Below are 18,987 nucleotides of genomic sequence, written 5' to 3'. Positions count from 1 at the left end.
GTTAACCTTCATTGACATCAGGGAGTGTGGGCTCCCCGTTACCACTGAGCAAGGGGGAGATTTCCAGGTTCCCACTAGCTGTTGACAGCACTCTATCAGGGATGAGACGTGCCTTATTACTGCGAGGTAGGGGTAGAGTCTAGGCTACCTGCTTGGTCTTTGCTCATGGGTTTATCTGGTTTCTCTGGCATTTGTCTGGATTGGAACAGTGCTGTCTAAAGTTTCCTGTCTTCCTAGACTATCGCTTTCCTGGTCCTCTGGATAGAAAGAGAAGGCCTTTGTTATGGCGTTTTTGTCTATGCCTGTTGGCGTTCTGGGTTGCTAGTTTCCTTAGCTCCAAGTCTGGAATATATGAGACCAAAGAAAAGCCAGGGACCTCGTCACTGCATTGCTCCTCAGATCCCAAAGTTTGTAGCCAGTCTACATTCTCTCTGCCTTTCAGAGTCTTATGTTTGTTTGTTTATAAAATGTCAATAAGTTTTAGGTGTGCCCAGTGGGGGAATGGGGAAAAGTACACCTGTGTCTTTCCAGGGATGGAAGTTTGGATATTGAAATTTTAGAGCCTGATGTCGCACTGCCAAGAAGGTTTATGGTCAAGAAAACTCCTCATATACGAACGCCTATCCCATGGAAACCAAAAAGAAAGGACAACATTCCCTGGTCTGCGTGTCTACTCTTCCAGCACAGAGGGCGTTTGGTGGAATAGCGATGCTCACAGCCTGCTCAATTAGATTCCTGTAAACCGGCGCACCAGAGTTTCACAAACCCCTTCCACCATCCATTGCTTCTTTCCAGTGTCAAACCACTGGTCAGCTCACTTGACTGGGTGCTAAACAGGGCCAGAGGTAGTGGCTGTTCCTTCTGCGGGTCCTAAGGCTGACTCTAGGACAGCTGAGGAGGCCCTAAACCATCACTTAATCCAGCCTCCGTTTTTCACATAAAGAAACTGCATCACCCCTTCCCTAGGTTCCTCTGCCAAGAGAGAAGCAGAGCCACACAAAAGCAAAGCCAGACCTAAGGCCACATTCCCTATCGGCATGCTCAGTGCTATTTTAGTCATATCAGGCTGCTCCTCCTCCCCTCTGCTGTGCAGTAAACCTTGCTCGGCCCCATGGCCAGAGACTGCCATTTCATCCCCGCCAAATGTCTCACAGAAGTGCCCCTCGTCCCTGGGGGTGGGAGTGCTCAATGAGGGTGGTGTGGTGGGGTGAGAGACAGGAAAAGGAATGTGGCGGGCTCCACACAAACCTGTCCTCAGAGTGAAAGCCTGTGATTCATGGGGTCAATGGTCTCACCTTCATATCTGAAAGACAGTGTACTTTTTGTCTCCCTAAGCCCTGTGTCTAGGTCGTTTGGGAAGCGCCTTGGAGAGTCAAGAATAAAATTGCAGGTCAAACAATGGATGACTGGAAAAGTCGGCTTGTAATCGAGAGCATGCTTCCCCATTTCACCATGGTGGGAAATCAGCAGGAGCCCAGAAAGCTCCAGGAATCGGTCAGAAAATGGGCTATGGGGGGAGGGGGGTGTTGAATGCTTCTAACCTTAAACTTGAACATGAGATGTATTATTGAAATTCTCTGTGCAAACTTGGTGGGGAGGGAGGGGGATCGAGCCAAAATATAAGGAACTTGAATCTGATGCAAAAAAAGTCTAGGAGCTAAGCTGCTCCTGCCCTGTGTGTGTTTCTGGAAGACAACAAGAAGGTAGTGAGTAGATAGGGTACAGAAAGGGATTCCCATTCTCTCTGGCCCTGGTGTCCTTTTTTAAAAAGTCATTTGACAAACTTCTGCTTTTGTCCCTAGCAATCCACACATCATCCAGTGTCTGCAGTTCAGCATTAGAGAGTCCTGTGGTAGTTCTAGGGGCCAGGATGTTGCTAGAAGGGACCATGAGAGCCACTGGTTGCTTGAAGTTAACAATCACTGCTTGCAACATGGCCAGTCTACTAAGATTAGCTCAGTTAGCAGGAGCCGCAGCAGCAAACACAATGGCTGTTATCTCAGAGTATTTGGCCACAGAGGAGTGGCTTGCTTAATCTCTGAAAGTAACAGAGCAGAGGGGAAATGGCTCTTCTGGAGCCATGGGTCTGCTTCCTTCCTGTTCTTGGAACTGGGAGCCCTGGGCTCTGAGGTAATGCCATTTCACATAACTAGAGGGCCTGTCTTCTTCTATTCCCAGGGCAATCCACGTTGTTTATTTTAAGATTCTGGTGTGTGCACAGGTGTGGGGGGAGGTCATTAACTCGTGCTTCTTTTTTCCCCTCATTGTCAACAATGTACTGAGAACGTGCTATTTATTCGCTTGTGCATGTGGACGTTCACAAAACTTTGTTGACTGGAGTCCCCACTCTCACAGAAATGGGAAATCAGATGGGATGGCAGAGATGGAGCGATTGCTTGGCCAGTGACCTAGGCTCCAAACATCCAGCCCCTAATGAGGCATTTCTAGAAGGGACTCTCTAACCTCCATCCTCACACCCTTTTTATTTCATGTTTCTCTTTGATGGTCAACAGCTGAGTCAGTGAAGGAAAGCCTCTGCTGATGTCCCCAGAGTCCATGATCAGTTTCACTGTGACTCCATTCTTTCTTTCTTTTCCATTTCTTTCTACTCACTTGGGCCAAATCATAGGAGAAAAGGGTGGGTGGGTTGGAGATGCAGGGATCTTCTTCCCCAGGCTCCCCACCTGACACTCTTAAAAAGTGTGTCTGCTAAGTAACTTTTGATTTCAATCAGTGTTGACTGTAATGCATGCACTCCAGGGAGCACTGACCTTCGAAGAGGTCCTTGGAGCAGCCCTCACTCTGGAGAAGCTAGCATTATCACACCATTTCCAGGCTTGGCTTCTCTCAGCAAATGGCCTTTAGTGCCCTTGGTAAGAAATCCAAATTCATTGCTTTAGAATGAAGTCACACCTTGGACTTGATCAGAATCAACTCTTCTTCCTCCTCCATGTCACACCTTATTCTCTGCCCTTGGTTCTGAGTGACCTGACTATTTTCAAAATGGCAAGCTGTCCTAGAAGACCAAGGATTCCCACCTGAAGGGATCCAAAAATATGTCTCAGGCTCAGAAAGCAGATCCCTCTCATGAGTTTTCTTGGAAAACACACGTCGTCCCTGAAGGGGATGGCATTGAGAGAGCCGCTACCTTGACATGGTAGCTCTTGGTAAGCTGTGAGTGGCCTTAGCAAAGTTTGCAATGCTAACATCCAACTGTGCTGCACACGCTGATGAGCTCAGCAGCAGGTACTTGGGGACAGAGGAGCAGAGATTGGCAGACTTAAAGCAAAATGGCCTGTGTGTTCACCAGAAAACCTGCTGTCCAAACAAGTTACTGCAGGGCCTGGAATACAAGGGGCAGCAGGAGGTCCTGAGCAGTAGCTGGGCTTCACTGCCAGGGCAGGGCCTTAGCTGGAGCTCAGAGAGGCTTCCATTGCTTGCATTCCTTCTGATGCCTCCTAACCTCTGATCCTGACACCCTGGTCCCAGGAAACCAGGTGCATCTGGAGACACATTGCTTGCACCACTCTCTCATCCCAAAAGTATCCTAACATAGAGATCTGCTTCAGGCATTCAGTTTAACTGGTCTTCTTGTTCCTTCCCCAAAACCAACCCCCTCACCCCACCAAAAAAAAAAAAAAAAACCCATGCCCCACATCAAAGTCTTAAATATGATTCTATGGATATGAGAGGAGAGGTTTTGTTTTTGTTTGTGTGAGACAGGGTCATGCTATGTAGCCCAGGCTAGCCTCAAATTCTCAATCCTCCTGCCTCAGCCTCCCAAGTGCCGGGATCAGAGACGTGTGCCAACAAAGGAGAGCTTTCTTTAAACATCCCTGAAATTTACATGTAAATAATTGAGGGACCCCTTGAAGGACAAAGAACATCTGATATGACAGCTATTCTTAGACTAAGACCAGGGATCAGGACACCAAGGGTTCTAGTCTTGCATCTGTGCATCTGCTCCTAAATAACTACAAGGTCCATCTGTGGAAACAAAGTTCAAATGAACCAAGGGCAAGAATAACCACTGTTACGAAGCACTGACTGGCTGCTAGCACTCTGCTAAGCATTTGGGGGACACTGTCCCCTGAGAAGAAGAGCCTATTTTTATCTCCAGGAAACTGAGGCTCAGAGAGGTTAAACAACTTGGCCAAAGTCATAGCCATAGGAAGTGGCAGATCTCAAAGCCCACTATCCTTGCCACCATACTCTGCTGCCTCTTAGATCTAAAGCGTGATAAAGACCACAAAAGGCTGAATTCCTATGAGGCAGGAGTTGTCATAAGAAATCTCAGTGACCCAATCACCTCTTCAGTGTCATTTGTTCCTTCATTCAGCAGCATGAGTGTTGTGATGTGGGGGAAAGAGGAGTTTTATCTTTTGGCAACATCTGAGCGTCTGTCCAAGGTTGCTAAGGGACTCAGTGTAGACTGAGACAGAGCTGACATGTGGCCTGCACACTGAGTCCCAACTCCACGGAGGCTCTGAAGCTCTCCCATTTTGCAGGGACAGATGCCTTTGCAAGTCACCAAGGATTTGCAAGTTGCGAAGATTCCCTAGGCTCTGAGTAGCCACTATTGCACGCATAAGGCATCTCCTGGACAAAATGAGAGTGTCAAGGGCATTAAGTGTGCAGCTTGGCAAAGGACAGGGCCATGTTCTTGTCAGCCACTTTAATGTTGCTCAATAATGCTGTCTTTGGGTTGCAATGGCTTGGCATGGCCTATAGTCCTGAGCCTGCCAACCACCCATGGCTAGAAGGGCCGGGATACCCCTGTCATCCACTTTCCTTGTGAAAAAAGACAGTAAGGTCTGAGAAACCCAGTGCCTTGAAGAAGGCTGCCCATTGAGAGGGTGGACAGCTCAAGGGTTCCCATTTAGGTGGCCTCAAATGCAGTGTGCTTTCCAGACACAGAATGTCCCAAAGCAATCCCTAGCCTGTCTCCTTACCTATAAATGCAAGTAGGGCTAAGGCAGCGGAAGAGAGAGTATGTAGAGGTTTGGATGTCCTTCTTTTTTAGAAATGCCCATGACAAGTTGCTGAGCGTGGTAGTAGATATCTGTAATCCTAGCTACTCAGGAGGTGGAGATCAGGAAGATTGGGATCTGAGGCCAGCCCTGGACCCTATCCAAAAAAATAAATAAAGTATAAAAGGGCTAGGGGAGTGACTCAAGTGGCTGAGTGTCTGCCTAATAAGTGCAAGGTCCTGAGTTCAAATTTCTGTACTGCAAAAAGGAAGGAAGGAGGGAGGGAGGGAGGAAGGAAGGAAAGAAGAAAGGAAGGAAGGAAGGAAGGAAGAAAAGAAGGAAGGACAGAAATGCCCAGGAGAAGGGGCACTTTTCACCTCCTCTGTGGTATGTGATCAGGTTTGAGATCTGTGCCCATCATCTTGGAGACACGTGTTTTTCCTTGCAGAAAGAGTGAAGAAGGAGATCTTGGCCTTGATCCCAGGCCTGAGACTAGCTCTTTGTGGGATCTTGAACAAATATCCTTCCTCTTGAGGTCAGGGAGCATGGATGTAGTCTAAAAGAGTCTATCTCTGGCCTCCCACCACATTTCCTAGGCCCCTTCTGTGTGGCCAGCTCTGTGCTAGACCATGAAATCTAGAAGTTGACCGTAAGAACAAAGTTTTTCCCAGGCTTTCTTCCCTGGGAAAAATTCATACTACTCTGAAGTTTGTGCTGAAAACAGGAGAGAAGAGTTGAGTGGCTCTCTTGTGCATGATATTGTTTATACATTACCTCATTCATTCCTGGGACACAGAGATTGATATTTCCACTTCCACAAAGAAGAGACTGAGTGAGGCTCAAGAGGATTGGGACTTTCCCAACGTTACGCAGCCTGGAGGTTGTAAATTCAGATCTCACGTGCCCGTGCTATGCCTCTGAGCTCCCCCACTTTGCTGCTTCCCAGTCCTAGGTTAGAAGCTCAGCTATCTTGGGAGCCTTCTGCAGTCCATGTACAGCATGGGATGCTCAGACGACAGCACTGGACAAAACGGACTCCCGGATTTCTGGTGCTCTCATCCCAGTGGCAGTATTTTCACTTCATCCTAGTCCTCCCTGGAACTGCCTCCTCCTCCTCCTCTTCCTCCTCCTCCCCCTCTTCCTCCTCCTCTTCCTCCTTTTTCTCTCTCTCTCAATCTCTCTCAATCTCTCTCTCTCTCCAGCCCTTTTCTGCTTTAGCTATTTTTCTGGATAAGGTCTCACCTTTTTGCCCAGGCTTACCTGGACCGCTATCTTCCCACTTATGCTTCCCACATAGAGCTGGTATATGAGGTGTGCACCAGCTTATTACGTGAGATGGAGTCTCGCCAACTTTTTGCCTGGGCTGGCCTGGAACCACAATCCTCCTGATCTCCACCTAGGGAGTAACTGGGATTATAGGTGCAAGCCTCCATGCCCTGCCCTCCCTGGAGCTGTCTGACCAGCAGAGTGTACTGCCCAGCCTGGCAGAAAACCATGATGCTTAAAATTCTGAGGGGAGGCAGAAACAGTCAGCTAGGAACTGAAGCAGCTCTTAGAAGTCTTGAGTGGAAACCAGGCTCAAGGATCAAGGTCTTTGCCAGTATTCCCTGCTTCACGCAGGCTGTGGTAAGAGACTCAGCAGGTGAAAGTCTGGCCCCAAGAAAAGGGATCCCATGTGTGGGCTCCACTACCAAGACCGAAGTGGTGCCAAAGAGAAGGCTGTCACAGCTACATACTGAGCTCTAGCGTGAGCCTCTGGGCCTCTGACTCTGCATCAGTGAAGTAGGCTCAGTAACTCTACTCTGTCTACACCAGCCTTCTGGGTTGATGGTGAATACAACACGGATGTGAATGTATTCTACGTGCACAGGGTGGGTCTGCTCTGAGCACTGTTTGTTAGTGATCAGAGGTTGGCGTTGGCTCACAGTTTTTCCATCAGAAAGGTGATGGGGAGTGTGTCCTTGGAGCTCAGATAAGAACACAGAAGGCACGTAGGACAGTTGGATTTACAGTGCGACTTTGAGCATTGTGGGTCAAGGTCTGCAGTGTGTGTGTGCCTTGCTATTTTGGGGATCCTCCCCATGGAGCACACAGCTGTTCTCTCCTCTTGCTCCCTCCTCCTTCTCCTGCAGCAAGGACTCTCTCCTGTGACAGATACCCAATCATTGGGAAGCCAGGCAGAGGCTTCATCAGCATGCCTGCAGACAGATGTCTTCTGCAAGGATTGAGCACTGCTCTACTTGCAGGACTCCATCAAGCTTAGCATCAGGGTCCTGCCTGGGCAGCCCAGCTCAGCAAACCAGTGGCCTGCAAATCAGTCTGTTGGGAAGGGAGCTCCATTTGGCAGCTGGCTTCCACAGACATCTGGGAGCTCAACACCGCCTATTTCTGAACTTCAAGGAGCCAACACTGGCCGTGCCTACATTCCTACCTAGCCTATCCTCCCAGTTTCCTTGACATTAGGCCCAAGGTAACAGATGTCTGGAAGTGGAACTGCCTCAGGGAGCAGAGGGGACATTGGTGGATCCCCAGGGCAGGGGTAGCAGGAGAGCCCAGCCAAGATGAGGCTCAGGTTCCACTTCCTTCTCAGGAGTGTGTGAACCTAAGGCCCCTGGCCTGGGGGTGTGAGTCTGGGCACCCCAAACTCTTGGCTGGCCTGTGCAGACTTTTGCTTTCACTGAGAATCCTCAGCTGGAGAACTCTGTGTCTGTGTTTTCACAGCTAGATATGTGGGTCAGAAGCTGCCCCGGAGGTGCTGTGTTCCAGACTTCCAGGGGCAGGGTTAGCATGTGCTTTCAGGTTTGCACTACAGACCTTGATTTCTGCAGTGGGTACAGAATAATGTGTCAAAACCTTCCCTCCTCCCCTTCTGCCTTCCCTTCCCTCCCTTCCTTCCTGCCTCTCCCTTCTCCTCACCTCCCTCCCCCTTCTTACAGATGGCCACTCCTAGATTCTGAAGTTAGGAAGGCAGGCATGAGCCTCAGGCCAGTAGACTTGACCTGCCCCTGTCTTACCCTCCCCTTCCTGGTCATAGACTTGCCTTTGTCTGCCTCTCCTCAGTGCCACAGGGTGGGATCACCTCCAGAGTCCCCATGCAGCACTGTTTCTCTAGTTCTGTGGGTCCCCAAGACAGCTGGCTGTCATGGGCATGTCCTGGCCCCGTCCCTCCCTAATCCTGAGATCCCCTGCTCTTCTGCCCTTGTAGCTCACTAAGCAGGGACTGTGCTGCTACATCCTGACCACACAGTCCTTTAGAAATTGTCCAGACCACCCCTTGTGTTGGACACTAGAGGCCAGGGGCACACAGTGGATTCCTCCATTTCTAGAAAGTTCTTATCATAATGCCTTACACTGGAAATGGGAAGAGGATAATTTACAGGTACCATTTTTTTTTTCCAAAAGGTAATTCCAATCTGCAGGTGCCAGCTGAGCCCTGTCACAGAAACTAGGTGCTTTAGGGTACAGAGATGAGTAGGAAGTAGCCCTTGGGCTTAAAGAGGTGTGCACAGCACTGGGTCAGAGCACCTGGGATGAAGGTGGAAGAGGTGGAAGGAGAGGCCCTCAGAGAGGAGATCCTCTAGACAAAATGCGAATTGCCCAGCTGTGCACAAAGGCTGGAAGAGCAAGGCCCAAGGGAATTGGGAGAGGATGGTGTTCCCCTCCTCTCACAGAGCCGGCAGAGCACGGGCCAGCAGTTGCAAAACAGAGTAAGTGTCATTTGTGAATGTCAGTGAAACGTAACATTTGGGACTGCTACGTAACTTGCACTATGGCAGAAATCTTTAAGCTTTTCAGCTCCCCAAAGACTGCATGTGCTCTCACCTGGGAACAGGAGGCTGGCATGGTGCCCTGAAGTATGAGGAGGTCACTGGAACTGCCTTATTTCCCAGGGTAAGAGGCTCAGCTTATGCGCTAGGTCAGGGGTTGGTAAACTCCGTGTGGCCTGCAGGCTGTTTTGGTAAATAAAGTCCTAACTGCCCTACCATACTGTTTACCGCACTGCTGCAGAGTAGCAACAGGGATTCCATAGCCCAGATGGTCACTATCTGGGCCTTCCCAGAAAAACTTTGCTGAGCCTGATCTGGGTCATCAGGCACCTTGTTCATATTTCCAGAGGCCACTGTTTGCCCCAGTAAATGGGTGCTTCCCTCAGTACCCGTGTCTTGCCCTCTTGTGTCAAACCTGGCCCCCACACCAGGCTCTGGATCTTATCCTTGTCAAGATTTCTTCTTTCTGCAACTGTTTCTGTTCCTTTGTAGAACATTCATTTCTCCTCTGTAAGCATCCAGAATAATCCTTCACAAATATTTTGTCTGCTTCACCCCTTCCCACCATGGCTTCACACTGCAAACCAAAATAGAATATGACCCTCTTCCCATGGCCCACAGGGCCCTCTGTGAGCTTCAAGGCTGCCTCGCCAGCTCCCTGTATGCCAGGCACACTGGATGCCTGCTTGTCCCTGGAACAAGCCAAGAGCCTTTCCCCCAGGGCCTTCTGGCCTACTGCCCTCCTGCCTGGAGTACTCTGCCCAGTGCTTCTCTGGCCTGTTCCTTCCTGCTTAGACTTTCGCTTAAATGTCTCCTCCTCGAAGAGGCCTTGCCCCATGCCTGCCACTCTACACATCACATTTCTTCTTTCTTCTGAAGAATATTGTTCCCTCTGGTCTTGTTCTCCTTGCTCACTATTGTCTGCCCCACTAGAATTCCAGCTCCTTCTCTTTGGCTCATCTCAGTCTGTATGTGCTCATCCTAGAGGATATCTGTTCTGGGCCCTAGACAGCCCTGCCTTGCACTGTTGGGAGCCTTTGTTTCTATAGGGAAGGGGAGCCCAGTGCCACTCTCTCTAGCTGCTTCTTTTTCTAGAAGAAGCTTCAGCTGCTGACATTATCTAGCATTAGGTCTGCCTATGTGACTGTGTCAAAAAAAGCTAAACATTTTCTTGCCTCTCTTCTTCCCTCAAGTCAAGCCTTTAGGGTTTAGAACAATTGACTTGGCCTATATAAATTACCTCCAGGAAGCCAGTCCCCAACACCAACACCCAACATCTGCTGTCTCAATACATGCTTCACACAGCGAGGTGTACAGTAGATAACTACGCTCATCCTTTTTTTTTTTAAGCCACATGACATCTAAGGAACTTAAATTGCCTTGCCCTTTTCCTGTAGTTACAGCTCACATAAAATACTTTATTGGCAGCATATTCACAAACAAAAATCTCCTGTGTTTTCCCCAGTAACTCAGTTTCGTTTTCCCAGATTAAAAAAAATATGTGTGAATGACTGTAAGGAGACAGTTTTGAGGTTTCTGCTAAGAAGTCATTCAGAAGACGTCTTCTAGGCTGAGGGCATGGCACAAATGGTATAGTGGCCCTAAGTTCAAATGTGTACCACCAAAAAACCCAACCTCCACCACTATCGCCACCGTTACCTCCTTCACTTCCACTACCACCACTATTGCCACCACCTCCACCCTTTTCAGCGTCATTACCTCCACCATTCCTGCCACCAAAACCTTAACGCCGGAGCTGCCACTCCCACCACCTTCTCCACCTTCACTACCACCATCCCTCACCCCCACCACCTTCGCTACCACCACCACCACTAGCACTGGTTGTTAACACCCCCATCACCACTACTACCATAGCCACAGTCTCTCTCCCCCCTTCCCTCTCTCTCTCTCTCTCTCTCTCTCTCTCTCATATGCTCACGCGCACACGCACACACAGGCACAGGGCAATATGGCATTTTCCATGATGCAACCACAGATACTGTCTACATACAGAGCAATAAGTACACATTTAAAACTTGACATTGTTTTCAACATATTCAAACCTACTCTTGTTTACTGTCTGCTTTGGGGCTAGGGGACATCAGCATGTGTCTGTTGCCAAAATTGAGTTAAGATTCATTATAAGAAAGGGCAAAATCCCCAAATAGGCACACTTGCATTTCATAAAAGGATATACTGAGGATTTCCTTTCAATGGCAAATTCTTGTTGTGTTTTATTGTGATTTAGTTTATGAAACTTAGCCTTGCACACAGCTGTTCAGGAGCACAGCCAACGACTAAAGGCAAATCTGCCTTGAATGGCAAATGCTGCTGAGTAAACCATGTTAACAGCTATTTTAGGACCACCAAGAATGTGTTTGCATTTTCAGGAGTAGAGAGATAATATTTATTTGGCATCTACACCATGCCAGGCACTTATGCTAACTTTACATTTCTAAGCTCATGTAATCCTTATAACAGATTTTTAAAGTAACCTTACTCTCCCCGAGGCTAAGAAATCAGGCTCAGAGGAGGAAAAATGACTTTCTTGAGATCACCACGAATTAGAGACAAGGTTTAAACAGACTGAGGGTTCAAGACCTACCCCCATCCTTCTCACTACCCCACACTGCTGAGTTTTGCAATTGGAATTTGAGGTCCAGAAGTTCCTGTATTTGATTGTATTATCCATTTGCCTACAAAACCTTTTACATACAAAAAGCGTCTGGAAGGTTAGTCAGATGCTCAGAAGTCATGTAGACACCTGAGGGCACATTAAGGGCTTTGCAAGCAAATGGTTAGGTGTAGAAGGATTGGTAAATTCCCAGCAGCCTAGCCACTTTCATGTACATAGTGTAGGAGCTTCCTTCTATGAGGTTACTGCTATCCGGTATTACCCTGTCATATGTGATTTAGAAAGCCCTGGAGCAAGTACAACAGGGATCCCAAGCAAAGCCCTGTTTACATCCTAGAATTTTTAGAATCAAAGGGCAATGAATGAGAAAGTACACTGTCCACTGACAGTAGCTGAGATCTTACAAAACCCCGTGTGTGGTTGGTAACACCAAGACTTAGATCTGAAGACCTGGAAAACTCCAACACCCAGAGAGTCTTCATTGATCCCTTCTGACTTCTGTTTGAGCGCTTGTATGATTTTCATGAATACCATGAATCCCTTACATCTCTGAAAAGGCTTTGCTATTAAGAACCATCTCCTGCATGTGTATAAAATTGCAGAAACCCCCTCCCAGGCACACATTCCCCTCACAGGCAGGCTCTGCTGATTCTTTGTTCGGGTACAATTTCTTTTGAGACAGGGTCTCACTATGCAACCAGACTGGCTTCCAAATTGAGATCCTCCTGTCTCTACCTCCTGAGTATGGAATTACAGATGTGCACCTCCATGCGTGGCTCAGTCACATCTCTTGTTACTTGTGACCATGCTGTTCTCATGGATTGCTCTGTAGGGATTTGCCACTTGCTTGAATAGATGAAGAACATGTGGTGAGCCCTCCTTTACCCAGTTCAGACAGAGTTGAGCTGGAAGAGCTGGGAGGTGGAGGGGCAGGTGCAGCAGAAGGGCCTTTAGAAGGCTTGCTAGCCTCGAGGTAAATCCAGTGCAGGCTTGATGGTTCATTCCGGCCAGAATGAGAATACAACATCCTTTCCAACTCAAATGGCAGTGACCAATGGTTCCCCCACACCCTGCCACAGGGTTCTAGGATTTTGTCAAACTTTTCCCAGGGTACAGTTTTAGATCAGAAAGGACCTTTGCCCTTGAGAAAACCAAAGAACCAATCCTCTGGTTGCTGCATTTATCATGCTTTTTCTGCAGTTCTTGGCCTCTGCTAGGTGTTAGCATGGAGGAGGGCAGGGACTCTGGATGCCTTCATTTGACCTCAAGACAGGCAAAGCTTTGCTTTATACCTGTCTCTGGTCTAGGAAGAGACTGTGGAAGTCTGTGTGCATAGGTAGTAGGAAGAGAAAGGTGCTTCTCTAAGGAAGTTGCAAGAGGCTGGAGGTGTGGCTCAGTGGTACAGCACTTGCCTAGCAGGCACAAGGCCCTGGGTTCTGTCCCCAACTCTGCCACTACTACCACCACCAAGAAAAGGAAGTTACAGGTTTTTCTTGGCCAGCCTGGAAGTTGACTTTGGAAATTAAGTCCTCCCTGAGTTTTTCCGTATAACTGAAATGTTGGAAGTTTTAAAAAGGACCTAGATTGTGATCCTGTGTGTTTAGGGGTTCCTCAAAAAGTCAAGCCCAGAATTACCATATAACCCAGCCATCTCACTCTCAAAAGTACCAAAACCAGATGTCCATCAAAAACTTGTACACAAATGTTCCCAGCAGCATCATTCACAATAGCCAAAAGACAGAAAACAACCCTAATACCCATCTGCTGAGGGATGCATAGACACAATGTGGCCTTTCCATCAAATGGGATACTATTTGGCCATAAAAGGAAAGAAGCACTGATGCATGGCACACATGGATGAACCTAGAAAAACATGCTCAGGGAAACAAATCAGACACAAAAGACTACATTTTCAACGATTCCATTCCTATGAAATATTCAGAATAGGTAAATCCATAGAGATAGAAAGCAGATGAGTGGTTGCCAGGGCTGGAGGCAGAAAGAATGAGGAGTGACTGCTTAATGGCTAAGAGGTTTCCATTTGGGGCAATGGGAGAGTTCTGAAGCTAGGTAATGGTAATGATTGAACAACATTGTGAATGGAGTAAATACCACTGAAGCTTTATTAAAATTAATTTCATGCCATGTCGACTTTACCACAAATTATAAAAAAAAGAGGAAGGCCTCTGCACTAACACAATGCTCCTTGGCTCCTGCACCTTCCACGTCTCTGCTTCGATGGCATCAGAACTCAATATCCTGGTCTTAAATTTCTTAACTGGGCTCAGACCTCTGTAGGCCAAAAGCTGACAGTTAGGGGCTAAAATGGGCTTATGCAGCAAGCATAGGTGAAAGGCCTGGGGATATAGTTCAGTGTAGAGCACTTGCTTAGCATGTATGAGGAAGGCCCTGGGTTCCATCACAAGCACTAACCCTTCCCCACCAAAAAGAAAAAAAGAAAGAAAAGAAAAAAGTGAAGGAGAGAGAGAGGAATTGAGATGGCTTGTAAGTAAACATGCAGTGCCTCTCCCCAGCTGGAGAAGCATGTTTTGTAGTTAGCTCAGGACAGAGAAATTCTCTGGGAAAGAGTCCCTTGGGTTTGGATGATCCATTGAGGTCAGTAGCATCAGTAAATCCCCTATTTCTAAGTCGAGATTCTTGCTCCAACCCCTTACTAACAGAGATCGGGCCCCTAAGTTGTAGTTCAGACTTCAATAGCTCCTCTTAAAGTCAATCAGCATTCAGAGTTCCCTGCCTATTCCAGCCACCTGAGAGTCTCCAGAGCCTTGTGTTTGCCATACAGAAACTTCAATTTCAGTTTGTTGGGATGTTATGCTTAAAAAGAAACATACAAATGACACATATGCCCAAATATAGTCATTTATACTGTACACGTGGTCTGATACATATCCAGGCATTCTCTCTGTCTCTTTTTCTCCCTTCCTCTCTCCCTATAAAGCCACTTCTGACACACCTTTGTCTATCATTGCCTCACAGCACCCTCATTACTTTCTTCTGAGCGAGTCTACTGTGAAATCTCTCTTGTCTTTAGAGGGCTGCGAACCTAGTCTACTTGGCCAACAATGGGGGTTTGGGTATTCACAGGAGGGAAGTGCCACGGTACCGAATAAAGCTGTTCATTATAGAGCATGGGTATACTAGTAAGAGACTAAGAGAACCAGAAAGCCAGTTGGCCTGAGTGCCAAGTGCTCTCTGGAGGGAAAATGAGGTTCCTTGGTTACCTTTGATTTCCTACCTTCTTACTCAATAGGAATTGTGCATACCTTTTGCTGGCCTTTTATTGGTGTCCATGTCAAACTTCCAACAAGAGTGTCCAAAATTAAGCATTTATAGTAGCCTTCCAGACTTCTTTGGAAAGAACAATATATTTAAGTCATGTTCTTTCTATTCTTTATGCCCCCTTTATGAGTCAGGACTAAAATCTTATAATCTACACCTTTTTAAAGAAATTTTTGCCCTTTTTGTCATTCTGTACTAAAACTATAGAAAGGGAAGAGTTGAAGCTTAGTGTGGTGGTGCAGGCCTGTACTCCCAGCACTTGGAAGACTAAGGCAAGAGAATCATGGGTTCGAGGCCAGCAAAGTCCTGTCTAAAAAAAGAAAGAAAGAAAAAGAAAAGGAAAAAAAAGGGAAGAGTTGCCATGTGTTCAGACAGAACTAGAAGTAATGTTGACTTCTGAGCTGAACTTGGCCCCAGTCAGAATCGTGGCCTTTGGTTCCTCATTATTTAGCCAGTAGGGAAGCTATCACATGCTTGAAATGCATTTTAATGAATGTTTATAAGGTCACAGGAATCACGTTGGTGGCTTTGTCTGGTGATTATGAAAGGGGACTCTGCAGACATTTGTGTGTGGAAATCAGTTCTAAAAACTGACAGAGAACTTTCCCCCACTCCTCCACCAAAGGCAGGACCTGGGAGGGCTATGACTGAGAGGTTTGGCATCTGAGGTCTAGTGTTCTTATCTCTTAACTGACAGTGTGATCAAAAGCTAATCACATCCCTTCTGTTTTCTGTAGAAAGAGAAGGTTGAGATCTGCTTTCTAGAAATCCTGCCAGTGTCACTCCTTCACTCGTTGTCACATGAGAAGGCAGAATCATGTGCGATATGTGACCCAGGAAGTAAGGGCTGGCTGGTAGGTGGGACTGATAAGTTGCTGTCACTGTGACCACAGAGATTTGAAAATGGCAGGTGCATAGAGAAGGAAGGTTTAGAGCAGGTAACATTTGATCTAAGCACATTATATACTGTATGGGGAAATCACAATGAAACCACTTTGTGCAATTTATATATGCTAATAACAAGAAAGGCCTGGGAGCTTTGGTGGGAACACTGAGAAGGGAAATCATTCCAGAGCAGTGAGCTCTCTTGATCTAAAAGAGTGGTGTGGGACTCCATTGAAAACACCTCCTGGGCAGGCAGAACCTCAGCAGCAGCACCCACCAGCCAGCTGACTCACAAAGGTACCATTGTGACAGCAGGCAGAGGCAAAACCCAGCCAACCCCTTGCCATTGATACAAGTAACAAATCACAGAACAGTGAAAGAGGAGGCACTGAAGCGAGCCTTTATCTAGGTGCAAAACTCACTGGGTAACAGATTTCCATGCCTCACCAATGTCTGGTGAAAGCAGATGCTATGAGAGCAAGGCTGAACACCTCCTATAAACACAGTCGCCTTTCCTCAGCCTTGATGTGGTTGGCTGTTGTTCTCATTGTTCAGCCAGGATGCTTCGTGCTATATGGTGAAAGGTCTTACCATTTAATCCAAAACATAGAGTTGCACAGCGTCTAACAGAGTGGAGTCTCATTCAACTGCAATGGAAAGGGAAAGCTCAGAAGGAAGTCTCAGAAGCTTCCCCTCTGCCAACCTAGTTGGGGACCACTAGGGAGACATACTTGGGAGCGACAAGGGGAAACTTCCCCCTCATTAGGCATCCTCCCAAATGTTCCATGCAATGGAACCAAGAGCTGCCCAGCTACAAACTCGGCATAGCGAAAGTGGCACCTGTTCCAACAAATCAGATCCAACCAATGTGAGATAGCCCTTGACACCCCAAGGTCTCCTGGGATTCTCTTTATTACTGAGGAGCCAGCTGGAATTGAGTGGAGACCATACGTATGGATGCAGTTGATGGATGCCAGAAAAGTTGGCTCTTCTATAGGAGAAGCACAGTCCCCTTTCCTTTGCCAGTGGCCCCTAACATTACCTCTCACATCATTCCTCTGAGCCCTGCCTTCCGCCACACACTGCTACTTTAGTCCCAGCAGATTCGTGGCAGACCAAAACAATTAATTAAGTGAAAACTCCAGGAGCCCCTGAAATCTGCCAGCAAATTTTACAGGCCCACCTGGCCAGGATTACAGGCTGTTATGATCACAGCCCCATCCTCCCCTTCTTACTCCCACCTCACCCCATCCTTCATCTGTCTAATTATACGTAGATTTCACTATCGTTTAAAACTGTCTTGCAGCAGGGAGGCGATGGCTCACACCTGTAATGCTAGCTACTCAGGAGGCAGAGATCAGGAGGATTGTAGTTCAAAGCCAGCCTGGGCAAATAGTTCATGAGACCCTATCTCGAAAAAAATCCATCACGAAAAAGGACTCGAGGTGTAGGCACTGACTTCAAGCCCCAGTACCGCACAAGGACAACAAAACCACTGTCTTGCAGTTCAAGACATTATGAACAGCACATTGGACCCAACCATTGCCAGAAGGGGGATCCTTGCATAAAACCCATACTCTGATTGATCCATTCCATGCATTTCTGCTTTTAACCTATTGGAGTTCTTTGGCAGAATGGAGAAGGAACCAAATATCAGTTTAGGACTCAGTGACTTGCTTGTGGGCTGCTCCGTAATTGATTGAGTGAATGGCTCCCTGTGTGCTGAGTCATCTGTGCTCATTTGTTCATTGATTCCTTTAGTTGCTATTTACTGAGCCCCTGCTGTGGGCCAAATACTCAGTGAGCTGCTCCCTGAACAGCTTGCTGCACCTCACCAGGCTCCTGGGTGGGAAACTGAGCACAGATGACTAGCTAGGCCTCTTCTTGTGCTCTAACAATTCCTGCCTGACTTGGAGTATTCAGGCCCCACATGAATTTGGTAGCAGAGATGCCCCTCAAACTGCCCTTGTTTGAGTCATAGGCATCTCAAAAGGAAAGTCAAGAAAGTATGCACGCTCTCTCACTCAAGGTGGCAAGCTTCTTCTGTGAAGTAGATAAAGATAGTGGGTTGGGAGTCAGCTGAGTGGTTTTATGTAGAGGCCCTGCATGTGGCTTGGGCCTGGTTGCTCTCTAGCTGAGCAACTCCCAGCAAGCTCTACCTCCTCCTTAGGTCTCAGGGTACCCTTCGTTAATGGAGGGGATTGGACTTTCAGGACCCTTCCAGATCTGCTTTAGAAACCACATCAGGTACTTGTTGGTGAGGCCCTTATGGGTACCATCCAATCTGCCTCATTTCACTTAATACAGCAGTAGCAGGAAACAAGACCAGTAATTCTAATCATTTCACAAATGAAAGAAACAGGGCTCCGAGAGGTTAAGCGGGAAGGTCAAGACCTAGTTGTGTCTTCCTGGGGACCAAGGTCTTATGCCATGCTGCCTCCACCCCTACCCTGAACTATCCATTTAGAAGCAGCCATGTAGCTGTGTACAAACTCCTGATGGCTGGGCCCTACCCCAGATGAAACTAAAGCAATCGCTTTCTGATGGGAGGACCTGGGAAATCTGGAAGTTTCTAAGTGATTCTCTTTTGCACCAAGGCCCGAGACATGCAGCTCTGGGGTATCCACTTTGATGTTCACTTGGTATCTTGTTGGCAGGTGAGGGGATATCAGAGAATCAGCACTATATGTCCTGGAAAGCCTTCCAAAGCTTAAAGGGGATTCTTCTATGAAAAAGTGCTTTAAGAGAACACTGTTCACCTGGTGGTGTTCCAGTGATTTCCAAGTCTCTCTTTTCCTATCCTTAGTTTGATCATTCCTTTATGCACTCCTTCCCCTCCCTCCAACCTGCTGACAGGTCCCAGTCATTAACATGACAGAATCACAGATAAGAGTATGAAGCTGGGAACAACTAGGAAACACTGCATTGCTAGCAATTTTGCTTTGTTCCCAAAGGCTCTGCTTTTACACACGGCGGGCAGCTCTCCCAAGATGCCAAGCCCACAGTGGGGCCTTTTCCTGTTGTTTGATATCTCCCCAACCTAAGGATGCATCTGCAGAGAGGAGTGTCTTACTTAAATCACTTTATTACTTGAGTCTTGAAAAATTACAAGTTCTTCTCATTAAAAACAATACAGAAATGTCGAGAAAGGGATTTGCCGGTCACCCCTGAGAGATGACTACTACAAATGGTTAGGTACAGGTTCTTCCAAGTTATTTTTTTACATACATAAGTAATGCACATGTGTACGTGTGTGTAAAAATAAGTGGAATATTGACTACGAAGACTGTTCTGAAACTTGTGCTTTTCCCTAAAAAAATGTGTTGTACACAGCTGCCCCAAAGAACACACTCAGATCCATTTCATTCCTGTGAAGGCTCTGTTGAAACCTACTTTAATCAACACAACCTGATGCACTTAACCAAAACGA

The 18,987-nt window shown here is 47.2% G+C and overlaps 1 protein-coding gene across 5 annotated transcripts in view; it reads left to right on the top strand.

Annotated features, from left to right (window-relative positions):
• Mamld1 (mastermind like domain containing 1) overlaps window positions 1–18,987 on the top strand; it is a 113,887-nt gene that overhangs the window by 51,515 nt on the left and 43,385 nt on the right. For 4 of the 5 annotated variants that reach the window (XM_074062191.1, XM_074062193.1, XM_074062192.1 and 1 more), the window contains exon 2: window positions 1,336–1,494. The exons of the other annotated variant lie outside the window; for it this stretch is intronic. In XM_074062191.1, coding sequence (XP_073918292.1) covers window positions 1,399–1,494 — 96 coding nt within the window. In that variant the 5' untranslated portion in view covers window positions 1,336–1,398. The remainder of the gene's footprint in view (window positions 1–1,335; window positions 1,495–18,987) is intronic. 5 annotated transcript variants of the gene reach the window in all.

Source organism: Castor canadensis, chromosome X, assembly GCF_047511655.1.
Source record: "Castor canadensis chromosome X, mCasCan1.hap1v2, whole genome shotgun sequence".
NCBI lineage: Eukaryota > Metazoa > Chordata > Mammalia > Rodentia > Castoridae > Castor > Castor canadensis.
Note: the sequence above shows the minus strand (reverse complement) of the source record. Positions and strands in the feature narration are given on the sequence as shown.